The sequence below is a fragment of the Excalfactoria chinensis genome, chromosome 3, assembly GCF_039878825.1.
Source record: "Excalfactoria chinensis isolate bCotChi1 chromosome 3, bCotChi1.hap2, whole genome shotgun sequence".
NCBI lineage: Eukaryota > Metazoa > Chordata > Aves > Galliformes > Phasianidae > Excalfactoria > Excalfactoria chinensis.
The window spans coordinates 101776322-101793266 of record NC_092827.1 but is presented as its reverse complement, the minus strand read 5'-3'; the positions used below and the strand labels follow the sequence as shown (position 1 = coordinate 101793266).

Genomic DNA, 16945 nt, shown 5'->3' with positions numbered 1-16945 from the left:
TTTGTATGAATGATGTTCTAAATAGCGCTCAGAATATTTTGAGATAACGAAGAACTGGACACAAAACATGGCTGTTAGACCTACGTAATTACTTCTGCATCTGATGATGTTTGTTTGGTCATGAACTCCATTGCAAAACTGAGCCGGCTGAATTGGACAGCCAGGAAGAGCAGTTTGGTGAAGCAGCACGTGGATTGATAGGGGTACAAAGAGAGAGAGCACCAAGTCTGAGTTAAGGCCAAATGCAGGGCTTCGTGATTAGATGTGAGAGGTTATTAGATCATACTTGCAGAGTGGACGGCAGTAACCTGAAGTTCTTTAGAGCAGCAACGAAGGAAAAATGCTGATACCAGGGATAAAATGTTATGCCTTGCAGTGTAGATAGCCGGAGGATCTCAGGTGGTTTGCTGTTGGCCCAGGTATGGATTTTGGACTTGCAGATGAAAATTGGTTGTAAGGGGACCCAGAACGCTAGTTTCAAACCCAGGAATTTGACTGCCGTGTTAGTACCTTTAATATAATTTGGGGCTTCATTTGTGGCAAGAAGGAGGACAAGGTAAGGAGAAAATGTAATCTGAAAGGGCTTGGGTTGTCCTTGCAACTTATTGTCTCTATGTGAAACCTTTCTCCTCCCATCCATCCATGATCCAGCTGGGCCTGGCCAGGAGCTCTGCGAGGGCATCCCCGGCTGCACTGCAAGTGTCCATGGGCTGCTTCCTCTCCTCTGCCTGTGCTTGTTTGTTTGTTCGTTGCAGATTTCTTCCCTGAGCTCGAGGTTGCTGTGGTGTGCCTGCTGCTACTGCTCTCTCTTGAAACATGGAGAGGATTCATCGCTCAGTGCAAGCATTGACCTATCCTGTAAGCCACGGGGAAGGTGCTGGGGGGTGTCTGAGCCCAACAGAGGGGCAGAAAGGTGTGTGGGGACACAGTCCTGCCACACTGAGCACAGGTCTGCTGTAAGAAATGATTGTATCTCTTGCAGGGAAAGCACTTGCTTCCATCCCTTCCTCCAGCAAGGAACACCCGTTTCCCTTGGACACTTACAACTGCTTTCTGAGGCTGTGAAGAGCAGTAACAGGAGCAGCCAGTACTGGGGGTCCCCGTGTGTCCCAGATGCCCATAGTTGCAAGGTGGGTGAGCATCAGCACTGAGTGTTTTACTGTGATGGTGTGCCCTGGAATTCTGAAGAAAAGGCTTCAGTTCAGGCTGTAGGATCTGCTGAATCGGGGCCAGCAGGTGTGACAAAATGCTTCTGCTGACCCTGGGCTATTGAAAGAGTAAAATAATCTCTGCCATTCAGAAAGACTGAGCATTGCTACATCAGCACCTGCTGTTGCTGCCCTGTAATGAAAAGACTATTAGGGAGTTTCCTGGCTTCCATATGTAGCCTGTCTACATATTTTTCTGCCACAAATGAAAATATGAATCCCTCACACTCAAAGTTATTTTCTCTATTGCAAAGTGCACAATGTTTAGTTGCATGCCTCCTTTGCATTTCAGAAGTCAGTGACCCCATCCCTTAGAACTCCTCACTCAGTTCTTCTTTTCTCTGGGGTTTGTAGTACCATGGGTTGTGTTACTGTAGAAGAAAAGGTGATGGTTGCTGTGAATGCCCTTCAGCTCTCCTTACCAGGGTGGTGTCTGTTGTGTAATACTGCTAGATGAAGAGTGTGACAGGGCCCTGAGAATGACCTCCCAACTCTGAGGCGTTCTGGTGCTGCAGATGAGCAACACCCTCTGATCCTACCAGCCGCCTTTGCTGCTGCTGTTACAAATGTGTTCCTGCATCCTTCTGTTTGCATCTGGAGAGCACAAAAACTGCCAAAGGTACCTCCTGAAATGGCATCTTCCCTGTGTCAGCATTTCAGGAGGCTCACAGACTGCCACAGAGCCCCACCTTTCTCACACCTGCAACGTTGGGCAGCTCACCTGCAGCAGAAATCCCTTCCTCTTCCTAGAGGTGGCTGCCCATAATTGCATGTCCTTTAATAAATTTAGGACACTTGAGGGTACCACTGGTCACAGGCAGCTGTCCTTGCACCATGGCTGTGAGTGTGGGCTCAGCCCATGCTTGAGTCTTGCGGAGGCCTAATTCATCCCTGTCTGAGTTTAAGCATCGCTTGGCTCTGTGCCACAACAGGTATTTCCTCCACTCGGTGCAAAAAGCAGCTGCTGCTGCTTCTTCAGAGTCAGGATCAGGCTGTCGCAAGCCCTGTTGGAAGGAAACAAATATTTATGTACTTGAATCCATTAAGACAAATGATATATGTCAGAATGTAGTGACATCTGTATGAGCAATGGGATGTTTCTTTTACTAAATGCTTTAAAAGTATTTCAAATGCTTAAAGACCTGCTTACAGAGAGAGAAAAATGAGGCTGTCTTGTCGGCTTATTGGTAAACAGGCCCGTACATTTTGAAAGGGGAGCAGCTGGGTGATAACGGACTTTGTAATCTGGACAGTTGAGATAAAAGAACAGCTCATTACATCAGGCTGCCAGCAGGTAACCCAGGCAGTATGCCTTAAACAGCATAGGTAATGATGGACAGGAGGAGCTTTCCCATGCTTTTTGCTGATTGTCCATCAACCAAGACTCTAATCAGTACTCTTTCAAAAAGGCACGGAGCTCAGCAGAAGTTGTAGGGCTACGTAGGAGATTAAGGCATGCAATGGAGAAGTACACCGGTACAGAGTGCAGTTGTATTTGTGCTTGTTTTCAGATTGCTTTCACATCAAGTCTGCTCTCACAAACTATTTACAGTTGGATCAGTCAGCCGTTGCTGGCAGCTGCAAGGCAAGCTCTTGGGAGTTCTGATCAAAGCCCGTCTTGAGACAACCCAGAGGCTGAGGCTGACACAGACTATTTCCAAATAAAGGCCTCCGTGACATGCTGCCACTCTCCTCTCCAAACATGAAATGGGAAATGGACCAGCTAAAGTTGACTTCAAAGCTGGTAGCAGTGACAGAGCAGATTCAATGCCTGGAAAAATTGCAGAGGAGGCTTTGGAAACAAAGCAGGAAGGCATAAAACAGAAACATAACGGATAGGAATCTTGACCCCTAGCTATTGCTGACAGAGGTCCCGCAGCAGCCAGCTTCTGCATCCCCAACACCAGATGTGGCTGGAGGAGCTCCCCATAGCACAAGCTCACCTTGCAAAACCTATTCAGTGTCATCAGCATTAACTTACTTTGATGCATGCTGCCTCGGTTGCCTTCAGAACATGTAAAACTGCTTGAATTAGGTTCTGTGCGTTGCTCACGAGCAGCTCAGAAGAGGACTTGCTCTCAGCTGTGACTGCTTTTACCCTTAAAGACACGTTGAGATATTTTACTGGAAGAGCATGGAAACACGCCTCTATGCCACCAGGTGCTCCAAAGCCAGAAGCTGCATCCCCTGCACTGTTGTAGTTTTCCAGGGGAAATGAGGCAGGCAAACAGGAGGAAAGGGCTGCTAGCAGCAGCAGAAAGAGAAGAGCCTGCTGAACTGTAACCAGGCTCTAAGCACTACACTCAGATCCAACACAGACCTCTGGAGCTCACTGTACACATCCCTTTGAGCCTCAGGGAGACTCCTTGTTTCCAGCAACTCACCTGGCCACGATGGCGAGCTGGCTGCTGATGGTTTGGGTCTGCTCTGCAGCACACAGCAGCTCTGCAGAACATCTCTTGTCCAGGCAGATCTTCGCAATGATGTGGCCGAATGTAACAAATGCCTGCCCATCAGAAGCTATTTGCCTAGCGCAGGCAACAAGCTGCTCCTTGCTCTAAAACAAAGTGGAAATATGATGGGAAGAAGAAAAAATAAAAGCCTTCCCTGTAAGATGGGAGTGTCCTGAAAGGCCAGGTGTATTCTGAAACGAGGACAGGACTGGTCGTGAGACTTGCATCTTCTTTCAGGAAAGTAATTCCTGAAATTACTGGGCCAGATGCATCCAGCGCCACTTTCAGAAGGATGGGATAACACAGGTTTTTCAGCAGGCACTGGGCATTTGGGTACCTTCTCTAGAAGGCATCTTCATACCTATGAAATTGATGGGGTGGAGGGGGGTGAGAAACTCCATACCGTGATGGGGCCCTTCTTCCTCAGGAACTGAGTCATGTGAAGCATCCTTACTGCCACGTCCTTGGTGATCTGGGACATCCTGCTGGGACCTCCCTGCGTTCTGTCACTGTCCTCACTCTCTTGCTTCCCAAAGCTGCTTGTGAAGGAGGTACAGAGAGGACTGTTCCCCTGCTGTCGAGACAACAACCGAATGGTTAAAAATGTAGAGTATTGCTCCTGGCAACTGGCAGCAATTGTGGGAGCAGGGTGGCTGTTACTCCTGAGGAAAGCTCACTGAGAGGTCAGGAGCTGAGCAGAGAGAGGTAGCACTTTAGGGAAAGGAAGGGCAGTGCAGCCCCCTGCTCCTTAGGAACAGTGTTTGGGAGATGGATTTATTTGTGCAAAGGTCTCTATTAGGTCAGATATCCAGAACTCAATTGTGTGGGGCACCCAGCAGCTTGAGCTTACAAAGAAATCTGCTCTGCCGTGGGCAGGGGTTGGACTGTTGGTCACCAGGAGATCCCTGCTAACCTCAGTTATCCTTGTACTGAAGAGTGTCCATCACACTGCACTAAAAGATAATGGGGGAAAGAATTAACCTACCATTTCATGTGCCTCTCTGATAGCTCTGCTTGCTTGTCCACTCCTGCTCAGGCAAGTTTCTGCTGACTTGGTGGGCCTCAGAGCATCAAGCTCTTGGGCTGGGGAGATCTTAGCTGTGCTGCTGTGCTCTTTTGGAGAGCACTGGTCCCCCATGTTTTGCAGGTGTCGTCTCATGAGCTCCAGGATGTGTCCACTGATGCCCTGGACAGCCTGAAGCTGCGTGGCAAGGTAGTGTGCTTTAGCTGACCAGTACCAGACAATGCTATCCAGGTGGAGATGCCTTTTGTCCTGGTGGCTTTGGAAGAGCTGGCTGGCACTGTCCACTGCATCAGAAGTGAGGACCAGGAGGTGGTCTGCAATAGAGAGCAGGTCTCCCCATGACTGCAGTTGAGCGGTGGTCTCCAGGACATCTTGGAGGGTTGTTTTGACCCACTGAATGTTGGCCATTAGCTGACTTGCCTTCTCTTTAAAAGCTTTTAGGCTCATTTCCCTGCATTCTTTGGGGAGGGAAGACAGGGCTGGTCCAACCACATCCCGGATGACTTGTAGGTGTTCAGTGTTGGCCTTCTCCAGGTGGAGCAGTAACGCCTTGGCCCTGAGGGCCAAGTCTCTCTGTAGGAGCTCAAAGCGAATGTACAAGCTGGCAGTAGGCAGTGGAGAGACCAAGAGGGTATTGGAGGCATCCAGCAGTGCTTCCATTAGCACCTTTATTTCTTCCCTGAGAGTGAGGATTTCACTGGGGCCGCAGTCTTCAGGGCAAGTGAAGTAAGAGAGTTGGGCAGCTTCCTGCAGCCTCAGGGAGGCCTCAGACACAGCAGCTAAGAGGCTCTGCAAACAGAGCTTGTTCTCCATGGCGCTTCTTAGCTCCCTCAGGAACAGGATGTCTCTGCCTATGAACTGATCCACAGCACCCAGGAGCACATGCATGCTGATAGCCCAGTGGACACAGTGCAGCTCCAGGCTGGCCTCTTCCAACTTGCAGGAGCCTTCAAAGGACATTGCTTTCTCAAGTAACACTTTGGTGTTCATCTGAGCATGTGAAAATTTGGCTTGGACCTGTAGAAAGTTTTCCCAGACACCAGGACAAATGGGATTCTGCTTATTACAGGCCATGCTTGCAATGTTCTCTGCTATCTGAACCGCTCCTGCTAAACCCATCATGGTCTCATCCAAAGCTTGTTTGCTGCTCGTAAAGTCAGCGGCCAAGATAAAACCAAGCACTTGTTGAGACAGACTGTACCAGGAGCCTGCCAGGGCTGCCAGGCACTCTTTGGTCTCACGGATGGTTTCTGAGAGGGAAAGTGCAGTTTGGAGAAGTCTGCCTTGATGCTGGAGCTGCCCTGGGGCTGTTTCCCTGGCCAAGCTAATAACACGCCGTGTCAGTAAGATAATCTTCTGGTACTGCCCCAGCATCTCCATTAGGGGAGAGGAAGCAATAGGCAGTGCTTCCTTTGCTGCATCAATACAGCAGGTAGAGACTTCAAGCAAGGCAGAGCAGGCAGCGTTCACAGCTTCTGTATCATGGGCTCTTATTGCTGCTAGGAGTGCTGTAATGACAGGGTGAATTTCTCCTTCCCTTGAAACAACATCTGGGTGTGAGTTACCTGCTTGTGGAGATGGATTACTTAAGACATCTTGCAGTTTAGCTTGGCTGGTAATGTTTTTTAACCCAGCATAGAATGAGTTGAGTTCAAGCTCCTTTGCAACGTCAGTGCTCCGTACTTGTTCCCGCAAAGGGCTGAGGATATCTGGGTGGTTGGATCCATCCAGCCCATCCTGAATGCAGTGAGCAGCATCCATCAGGGAGCTCACTGTCTTTGAAAAGACATCCCTAGTTTGAAGGCAGGAGCATTTCCCCGTGCAAAGGGCCGTGGCTGCTTTCAGCTCAAGAATGGACTTGGCCAGCTGCTCAACCCAAACCAGCAAGCCGTTCCTGAAAATGGGGTCTGTTGCTCTATCCACATACCTGACAGCAGCTTCAGTGACCCACCGAGCCCAACTGGTGAGGACAGTAGCATGCCTAGAGAGCCTTTCGGGGTCCTGATTTTGTAGTGCCTTATCACACCATTCCTTGTGCTTGGCCATTTCCTGGATGGACACCTTCACAAATTCATGCATGCTGATTGTGTCCTCAAAACACTGCAAGAGGTTTTCTGTTGTCCTGGCCCACGTGTGGTACAAGGACTGCAGCTGCTGAGCAGTGCTTGCGTGGGTTGGATTTCTGCTCATTTCTGTGAGCACCAGAGGGAGACTGGCAAGGAGGCTCTTCAAGTACTCTACCCAGTCGTGGATTTCTCTAGCTGCTTGAGGTTTGGTGCACCTGGCCAGTACAAGGTCTGTCACTCTGAGCATCTGTTGGGCATGTGCAAAGAAGGTGGCAGTGAGGGGCTGAAGCTTCTTCAATAATCCTCCCTGCCCTGCTGGAAAATACCCCGTACCTGCAAGGGTAAGAGCTTCCTCTACTAACTGCCTCAGGGGCTCCTTGGCCTCAGAGAAGGTGTTGAGGATTTCATGCAGAGTAGCTTTGAGCACAGCCTGATCAAGGTCCTTCACCTCCTTTCTCATGGTGTGACATTTCTCCTGCAGGCTGCTTTCTCCCCAGCTTGGCCTTGTCCATTCCTCCTGCTGACTTACGTGGCAGCAAATGCTCTTTCTGAGCTGCAGGAGAACCCAGCAACGTTTTACCAGGTCCTGCTTCAGATCTGCCCTGCACATCTCTGCTAGAAGCATGCAGTAGAAAACTACTGCTTCCACGTGAGCGCTGAACTCACTGTCAGAGAGGTGAACTGGGTCTGTGTGGTAGAGGAGAGCCAGCAGCCTATGCACATGATGGGAGAAGGTCTCGTGTCTGTCCTGAAGCTCGTTGCTGCCCGTGCTGTCGACAAGCAAAGAAACAAGCTCTTGGATGGTCCTCTCCATCAGCTGGAAAGCATAGTTTTTGGAGCAGTTGACTTGTTGAGGCCAGGAGCATTTAAGGTGGCTGCGCTTGGATTCATGGATCAAAGGAACGCACTTCTGAAGGAGCTGCAAAGTCTGGGCCAAGCCGTTCCGTCGAGGAGAATCTTGGAGTTCCTCGAGGCGCTGTGCTGTCAGGTTGCTCAGCAGAAGAAAGGCCTTGGAAAAGTCCTGGAAAGCAGCCAGCAGTCCTGGCACATCCCCCGTATCCCGCAGCGTGCCCAGGCACTCCAACAGCCAGCTGGCAGCCTGCATTATCCTCCTTGCCCCGGCAGCACCTTCAATCCGAAGGATCTAGCGCAGCAGAAAGCACAGTCAGGGTGGCTAAGGTTACGCATCACTGTTGCATCCCTCTGGAAATGATACTGTATCTGCTGCTGGGATAAAAAGAGGTGTGTTGTGCCCAGCAGGCCTGCTCTAGTGAGCACACAGGGAATCCTGGCATTATCAAGGTTGGATGAGACCAGCAGAATCATCCAGTCCAACCCCACCGTGCCCACTGCCCACATCCCTCAGTGCCACATCCCCACGGCTCTGGGACACCTCCATGGACGGTGACCCCACCACTCCCTGTGCAGCTGTGCCACTGCCTCACCGCTGAAGGAATTGCTCCTAATACCCACAGTGAACTACAGCCTGGCACAACATGAGGCCATCCACTCTCACCCTGTTGAAGAAACAACTGTTGCTCCAACTAGAGCTCCCCCAGCCTGTCCCAGCCATCTCATTCCTCCTCCAGCTGCACCCTCCCCTCCGGCATTACCTTCACGGTCTCAGTTAGGACGCCCTTTGCTGCTGCAGCCAGCACCTCCCTGTGGCTATGGCTGTCCGGCTGTCCCTGCAGCTGGCGGGCTGCCTGCAGCACGTGCCTCCCTGCCAGCATGAGGGACTCGGCTGTGAGGTGCGTCTCCTCCTGGTATCCCTTGTCACTGGACTGCTCGGCCAATCTGGAAGAAAAGCCACGGGGCTCAGCATGTCCCCATCCCATAAGTACCACCCATCAGCCAGCAAAATTACCTTCTTGCAGCAGAAGCGAGTTCATCAGTGGCTTTGGCTAATTTTTCTGCATTCTCCTCTATATTGGGTAAGGTCTGACACACTCCATCTTCCTGTTCTAGGGCAAGGATTAGATGACAGAGCTCTGCGGCCATGGGGCAAAGGATCCTCTGGATAGCTTTGTTTTCTGTCTGTATTCCAAGATTGTAGAGATAAAAAGGCTCCATTGTGTCCTGCCTGGAAAAAAAAAAAAAAAGGAAATAAAATCCGGAATGGTTTGGGATCCTTCACAACGTGTGATCAGTTTCAGAGCAGCAATCTCGGGTTGGAGGAAACCCTGGAGGCCATTGGAGCGTTGAGTGCAGCACCAACCTGCAGGAGGGAAGGTGTCGTGCTGTGAGTAACCCAGAGCTTCCCAGCCCTGCTGTAAGTGGAGCCCGTGTGTGTGCGTCCCATCGGCGCCCGAGGTGCCGCAGTGCTGACAGCTCAGCTCTTAGCAGCTCCCGTTGCAGCTGGTGTTACGTGAGCCTGGGCAGCACAGCGATCACCTGGCCTGGCCCCTTCCTTTCCCTGGTATTGAGTTCTGCACCTGCAGAGAGCTCTGGGGCAATGATCCAAAACCACGTGGGCAACTTAATTATTGATTGATTCATTCCCTTTGCGGATGCTTTGAAAAGCACAGGTCTGAAGGACAGGCTTTGGAGCTGCTGCTCAAAAAGGGCTGTGCTTTTAGCTGGGGAGCTGAAAGCGTGACTTACTGGCCTTGCAGATGCATTGCGATACCGTCACCTTAGCACCGTGCCGGGCTGTGCTTTGGGGAGGAGGGAACAAGGTGGGCAGGCTGTGTAATCTGTGTGTCCCCATGGAGCAGCAGCAACAACATGATGTGACACCTGGAGCTGGGCACACCGGGAGCTGCAGTCCAGAGGCACACAGCCAGGTTCCCCTGCGGGCTTTCTCACTTTGGAAGCAGCAGGTTGTGGCTCCTGGGCCTTTTGGCAATAGGTGAGACCCACTTGGCAGCTCCAACCCCCGCTGCATCATCCAGATGCAGCCCAGCACATTTTGGACAAGCACGCTGCAGTGATGGCGCTGGCATCCAGCACACCATGGGGATGCTGGTGCCAAACTGCTTTGCCAAGAAGAAGAAATTCATCTCTACTTTGAGGAAGGAGACAGAAAATGGGCAAACTTATTGCCTCTTCTTCTGGCTTTTCCTGTACTCATTTACTGATGGAGAGCAGCCGCAGGGAGACTGGGATCCAAGGCTTTGGCCCTGCGGGGAAAACCCTACAACCCGCTGCTCGTTCGCCTTTAGGGTGGGCATCGTGGCCCGGTTGCACCCCGTGCGTCCTGCAAGGTGCATCCACCGCGCGCCGCCTGCGGGGATGGTTTTGGTTGCACATCACCTGCAGCGCGCCTTGTGCAGCCCGAGGCCGTGCGCTGCGTGCACGCATCGTGCAGTACGCATCGTGCCCCGCCTCCGTGCGCGCTCCCGGAGGAGGAAGAGGAGGAGGAGGAAGAGGAGGCGGCTCCGGGCCTGGCCGAGCGCTGCCGCGATGGACAACTCGGGGAAGGAGCGGGAGGCCGTGCAGCTGATGGCCGAGGCCGAGAAGCGAGTGAAGGGCTCGCACTCCTTCCTGCGGGGGCTCTTCGGGTGAGCGAATTTGGGAGGGGAAGGGGGAGATGTTGCAAGAGGAAAAGGGGGCTGCAAAATAACAGGGTGGTGCGGGGAGGGGGGGGGGGGGGGAATTGCAAAAGGGAGATGCGATGCGGAGGGGTTGCAAAAAGGGGGAAATTGCGGAAATGTGGTGATCGGCGTGCAGTGGGGTTGCATAAGGGGGATTGCACGGCCAGGACGACACCCCCGCCCCATAGGCAGAGCAGGGGGTGGCGGCTCGGTGCACGCAGATGCTGTGCTGGGCGACTGTGGATGTGGCTGCATGGCAAAGGCCGTCTGTGTTTTGCTGAATAATTGCTGGCACGACACGGGGAGCGGAGCCTGGGAGCCGCGGTGCCCGCAGGGTGCTGTGAGCAGCGCTGTTCAGGCACTGTACAGTAAAAAGGCAAAAGCGGCTTCATGCTCTCTCCTGCTCTCGTCCAGGGGTAACACCAGAGTGGAGGAGGCCTGTGAGATGTACACCAGGGCTGCAAACATGTTCAAGATTGCCAAAAATTGGAGCGGTGAGTGTGGCCGGGGGGAGGAGGGGAAGGACCGGGTATTTGTGCTGTTAAATGGGCCCATCTGGGGACAGCTTACCACGCTAAACTGGAGCTATAGCAGCCCGCAGGGTGCTGATGTTGTGGGAGGAGGTTTGCACGGATGCTGCATCGCTGTGCTGACCTGGGTTGGAAATGCCTTTGGGGCTGTTGCAACTCTAAAGCTTTCCTGGTGCTGGGGAGTGCTGGGTGGTTGGCTATTTCCCTGCAATTCTATTCTCTCTGTGGAGTACACTCGGCGCTGTGCTTCTGTTCCAGCTGCAGGGAACGCCTTCTGCCAAGCAGCCAAGCTGCACATGCAGCTGCAGAGCAAGCACGACTCGGCCACCAGCTTTGTGGACGCTGGGAATGCCTACAAAAAAGCAGACCCACAAGGTACAGGGGATAAAATCCAGGATTGTTTAGTGCAAATCTTCTTAGCAGCGTAGGAGCGCAGCGCCACGGCTTTTGGAGTCAGCTGGTCCGTGTGCCTAGAGAGCCTCCGTGCAGCCTGCTGGGGATTACTGCCATTTCTTCCTTGTGCCATCTCTCCGGCATGAGAGAGATGCTTTCTGTTGGCTGGACGTGGCTCATCCTGATGGCTGTGTCACCACCTGGTGTTGGGGCTGCTGTGGGATGGTTGAGGTGGGCTCAGTGGGTGAGATTCCCCAGAAGCTAAGGGCTCAGGGTCTTCAGCCCTATGGACATTCAGATGTGCCCTCAGCTGTTCCACATCTCTCAGGTTGTTTTTTGGGGGGAGGTCTTAAAGTGGGCGCTCCGACGCGCCAGCTGACTTTGTGTTGTTTTTCTGAACACACATGCTGCAGAGGCCATCAACTGCTTAAATGCAGCTATCGATATCTACACCGACATGGTAAGAGGCTGCGCCGCCGGCTGGGGTTGGGACTGAGCTGTGTGTCCAAAGCACGGCCACTGTGCCCACATTATGACTGTGTGCCAGGTGGGGAGAAACCTCCCCTCATAGCACTTCTGTCCTCCCCAGGGGCGGTTCACCATCGCAGCTAAACACCACATCACCATTGCGGAGATCTATGAGGCCGAGCTGGTTGACATTGAGAAGGTAAGAGTGCCGGACCCTGTGTTTGCTAATGTAGGGCACTGAGATCCCAAAGCATCACCTTTATTAAACATGCTTTGGAGTTTGGGGCTGTTAATGAGCATGCGGGCAAACGTTCAAGGGCAACATCACGTTTGGAGTTTGCTGGGTGCCCCTCTTGACCCACAGCCCTGCAGTGTGCCGTCATCTCACTCCTTTCATCTGCAGAGCAGAAAAGCTTTTGTGAGCGTGGTCACTGTGCACTGATCTAACCCAAACCCCCACTTCAGAAGCGGTGTTCAAGCGTAATGTTTCTGTCCCCAGGCGATTGCGCACTACGAGCAGGCTGCGGACTATTACAAAGGAGAAGAGTCCAACAGGCAAGTGGGTTTTGGGAAGTGGTTCCTTCTAGCAGGGAAGGGTTGGAAATGGGGACTTGCCCTAGATTGCATACATCCTCACACTCCTCACCCAACAGGCTCTTCTAAAACATCCTTTGGTAGGATGCCTAAATCCTACGTGATTATTTTAAGCCTAGCAGGTGCCCGTGCGTCATGCCAGTTGGGTTTCTAAAGAATGCTTGCATTTCTGTGCAGGGTTCTTATGCTGCAAGCAGACTCGTCTTGGTTGGAGTGCCTGTTCTAGGTGCACAGAAAGCACAAAGAGATGAGTGATGTCTGACATCTGGTCGGGCTGTGGAGGTCTTTGTGTTTTTCCCTGGGTGTTTGTTAGTCACCTACATTGTAGCTTGTGGGTCCTGCCTTTTTAGGCAGCAAGCAGAGGCTGGGATGCATGCAGATGCTTGCAGGTGGCATGGATGCTCTCCCCCATGACTTATTTCCTGGTATGGATTGCAGCTCAGCCAACAAATGTCTGCTGAAGGTGGCTGCCTACGCCGCACAGCTGGAACAGTACCAGAAGGCGATAGAAATCTACGAGCAGGTGAGGTGGGGCAGCCTGTCCTTCTGTGCCTGCAGGCACCGCTGCCTGGGCTGGGCGCTGGGTTGCCCTGTTGGGCCTCAGTTAAAGAAATCTGAGGATGGGGATGGGTTTTCCTCTTCGGTGTCTCCCCAAAAACTGTCTGGCTGCCCCATAGCTGTTTGCACAGACACTGGCATGTGTCATGGCTTTTATTTGCAGACACTTGGGTGGTACTCTGTGTGATTAATCAGGTGTTGCGCTTTTAATTCAGTTCCTAATGATGCATATTTCTTTCCCAACTCCAATAATTCCTTTTTATGCCTAGGTCGGCACAAACACGATGGATAATCCTTTGCTGAAGTACAGTGCAAAGGAGTATTTCTTCAAAGCTGCTCTGTGTCACTTCATTGTGGATGAGCTGAACGCTAAGGTCAGTGGGCTCAGAGTGGTTGCCTCAACCTCCTGCAGCCATGCTGACCAATCCTTGACAGCAGGGAGGTGTTTCTGCAGGCTTTTACAGGGGCTTGTAGCTAGTGCTGTCACCTGCTGATAGCTGAATCACTACCAGATTCCAGCATAAGCAGAATTGAGGGTGAATGGCAGCACATCCAGAGTGATGCTCAGGGGTAAATCAGGGCACGTGCTACTGCAGTGTCCAGTGCAGAGTTTTCTGCTTCCTGCCCAGCCTGTGCTCTGGCTGTGTCTACTTGGTTCTTGCTTAGTGATATATTGGGCCATGGCTCTGAGCAAATTGAGGCCAGATCTGCCTCTTTCTTTCCCTGTTCTTACTGGGTTTGCTCCGAACGTTTTCTGTGTGGTTTTAGGACCAGAAGAGAAAAAAGTGAAATAAGAAGTGAGGAATTGTGTGTGAAAAGAGCCTGAGGGTGTGCTTCTCTCTTTCAGCTGGCGCTTGAGAAATACGAAGAAATGTTCCCAGCCTTTACAGATTCACGGGAGTGCAAGCTATTGAAAGTAAGTAAAGACAGCATTAAAATAACATGCTCACATTTAGAACTGCAAACTGCCCTTTGCTTTGTGCTTTTTTTCGCCTTGCCACGGGTTTGGCCTTCTTTTCAAAACGCCTGAAGGGACATCAGACTCGCTCTGCGTTGGATTCAGACCAAGCGGGTGGGAGTAGCAGCCGCAGAAAGATGATTATTGTGGTTAACTTGAACAAACCTGGGTTTGCGTTTGCTGTGGGGAGTTGGTAGGTTGCAAAGGTCCCCCCTCATGGACCTGTATATGGTTGTCTGACTTGTCATGGTGTTCTCCTAGAAACTGCTGGAAGCCCATGAGGAGCAGAACTCTGAGGCGTACACCGAGGCAGTAAGTACCCACCAGTCACTGCATTTCTATCTGGGGCTCTTTGAGGCGGCCTCCCTTTTTCTCTCTCTGTTTAACAGAGGTCTTTTCTACCTCGGGAAGAGCTGAAGGTTTAAGAGATTACACTTCAAGAGATGCACGGTGCTTGTTTTTGCGGCTACTTTCCAACTGCTTTTTTCTTTCCCTTTAATAGGTTAAAGAGTTCGATTCGATATCGCGGTTGGATCAGTGGCTCACAACCATGTTGCTTCGCATCAAGAAGTCAATTCAAGGAGAAGGGGACGGGGACCTGAAGTGAATTATTCGTGGTGTTTGTGGCATGCAGCCTAAGTCATTTGTTCTCGTGTTACAGCCAAGGACCACTCCAGGATACGTGATCAAATATCTAGCTTAATTTTGTTGCTTCTAAGTCCAATGACTGTGTGTTTCTTTAGTACCCTGCTCTTTGTTGTGGCAACGTGGGTAGATGAGAAGCCGTGCTCTGGGTATCACTGGCAGGTTTTTCTAAGGTGAAAGGAACACCTCTGGCAGAAATCTCTGTGTTTTTTGTTATTGATCAGCCTGAAGTTTGCACTTAGAACTCCTTTTTTCCCTTCCTGTTCTGTCTTAAGGTTCAATACCATTGAATTGAGCATGTACAATTTTGTGCAAGTGCAGTACAAATAGTAGATGCTGATCTGCTGCTGTATTACTGTTTCCTGTTTTTAAATGGACCTCTGCCAGATACACTTGGATCTTGTGGTTGTTTTGTTTTTTAACGATTGAGCTTTTTAAATGGTGCTAGTGAAAGGCTTTGTTACTCCTAGACACAGATACACGTGTGCTGGAAGCATTGCACATCAGAGGGCAGGAAGCAGACCTAGTTAACCGTGTATTTTGTATTTAAGATCTAAATATAAAGTGTAAGGCTCTTCTCTATTTTCTTGGATCTATTTTTCCACTTTGTTCTGTGGCACAGCCCCCGACCCCGCTACCCTACGATGACTTGACCCACGTAATAATATATTTTTCTAACTTCTCATTTAAATCAGCTCCCGTTGCTGTCTCCTGCAGGTCTTTTGTGTGTGCCAGGCACTACCCCTTAGCTTCAGTCCCTTTTGCTGTTGACTCAGCTGCCTCGTTGTTGTGACGTGCAGAGGTGTTGGCGGAGGCTTGGCACCGAGCAGGACCCTTGTGTTATTAGGTGTTTGGGTAACAGATGGATGGAGCGTGCTTTGAAGAGATGTAGGCGCTTTAGAAATTCTCCTTGTCATTTTAGAGATGTGTTTTCAAATGGCTGCAACCAAAGCTCCTCTGTGCAATGCGCTGTTTGACTAGCATTGATGAAGCTACCTACAGCCCAGCATATATACTGATGGACCTGTGAGCCTATGCAATCTGTCAGCAGTTGTCACTTGGCATTTCTCCGCAGTGGAGTGAGACACTAAGAATGGAAACATAGCTGCTTTGACAGCAGTGGTGGTGGTGGCAGCTCTGGTGGGTACTGCTGCAATTTGGAGTCTGTCTTTTGTTTCTCTTGCTGTAAGGATTGTGTCTGCTCCTGTCCTGGCAGCCCATGTGTTGGCTTTCACTGCTCTGTTACTAATCTTGATGTTTATTGGAGTAGAAAACTATTGGATTGACAGACTGACCTAAAAGGGTTCAGTAGTTGTGAAGCAGTACTGTTATTTCCTGCTTGCTCGAGCATAAGAAAACCAAAACTCACTGCTGCTTTGCACGCTTGGTTTTTTTCTGACTCTTCTCTCCTGTCCCTTCTTCTCCATAGGCTGTTCTATGCATCAGAACATGAAAGATGAGACCCAGGAGCTGTGCAGGTCTAGGGCAAGTCCAGTAAGCTGGGAAGATGCTCGGTCTTGCACACAACTTCAGTTTCCTCACTTCTCAGGTGTGTTTTTATGGCCAATGTCTGGTTGCGACAAATCCATCACTGCAGCCTAGCCCACCTCATTTCACATCTGTCGCATGTCCTTGCCAAAGAAAGTCTCTGAACTGCAGCTCTGTCTGCTCATCTTCATCAGAGATGCTCAGCCTGTCAGAAACATGAAATAAGGGGTGTTTTCCCAGCATGTCCTGGGGCTGTACCAGCATCCTCCATTTGTTCTATACCCAAAAATACTGGGCATGGGCATAGGACACAGCTAGTGTGGTTGGCAGGTAGAGAATCTCAGAGCAAGAGTTAGATTAGCTGCAGGTATGGTCCCATTTTGTACAAGAGGGCCCAAAGATAGTTTAATTTGTCTCTTTGCTAAGCATAGGCATAGCCTATAGAGAGGTTTGTCTTGACTTGGCTCCAGCACCTTTATAGCCCTGCTGAGGGGAGGTTTTACTTCTGTTAACGTCACACAGAACTGAGGTGAGCGTTTTATGCCTTTTTTTGGCTTGTTTTTCCAATTGTCAGTATTGTGCACAGCTGTGATAAGATGCTTCTGTTGCTGGTGGACCAGAAGACCGTACCCATGGGGTTCTGCGGTCTGTTACCGTGCTCTGGAGTAAATATCATTAAAATACAAATGTTAGTTCTGTATAAATAGGCTACAGCATGACCTCCGGTGTATCAGTCGTAAACTGTTAACAGTTTTAAAATGACAATCTGCCACTCTGCTGTCTTTTCCCCCCCCAGTACACATACTATGAGAACTTACTTATTAATGAAATGGCCTTAGCAAGAATATGTCTTGTGTGAACCTGTACATGAATAAAGTGAAAATCATGAACGTACAGAGCGAGCAATGTTCTTTATGGGAAAATACACAAGGCAGGGGAAGGTCCATCTTAATATTTTCAGTCTTTTAATAAGAATGGTTCATACGCGTTAACTCACATCTGTCCATTCATGGAGTACAAAAGC

The 16945-nt window shown here is 50.7% G+C and overlaps 1 protein-coding gene across 1 annotated transcript; it reads left to right on the top strand.

Annotated features, from left to right (window-relative positions):
• Positions 1-10009: 10009 nt before the first annotated feature.
• NAPB (NSF attachment protein beta) lies at positions 10010-16815 on the top strand. The gene is made up of 11 exons (XM_072332970.1): positions 10010-10254; positions 10702-10781; positions 11076-11192; positions 11624-11670; positions 11800-11877; positions 12178-12233; positions 12711-12795; positions 13100-13204; positions 13678-13746; positions 14050-14100; positions 14291-16815. The coding sequence occupies exons 1-11, from the start codon at positions 10157-10159 to the stop codon at positions 14393-14395; spliced, it is 891 nt and encodes a 296-aa protein (XP_072189071.1). The 5' UTR covers positions 10010-10156; the 3' UTR covers positions 14396-16815.
• Positions 16816-16945: the final 130 nt, after the last annotated feature.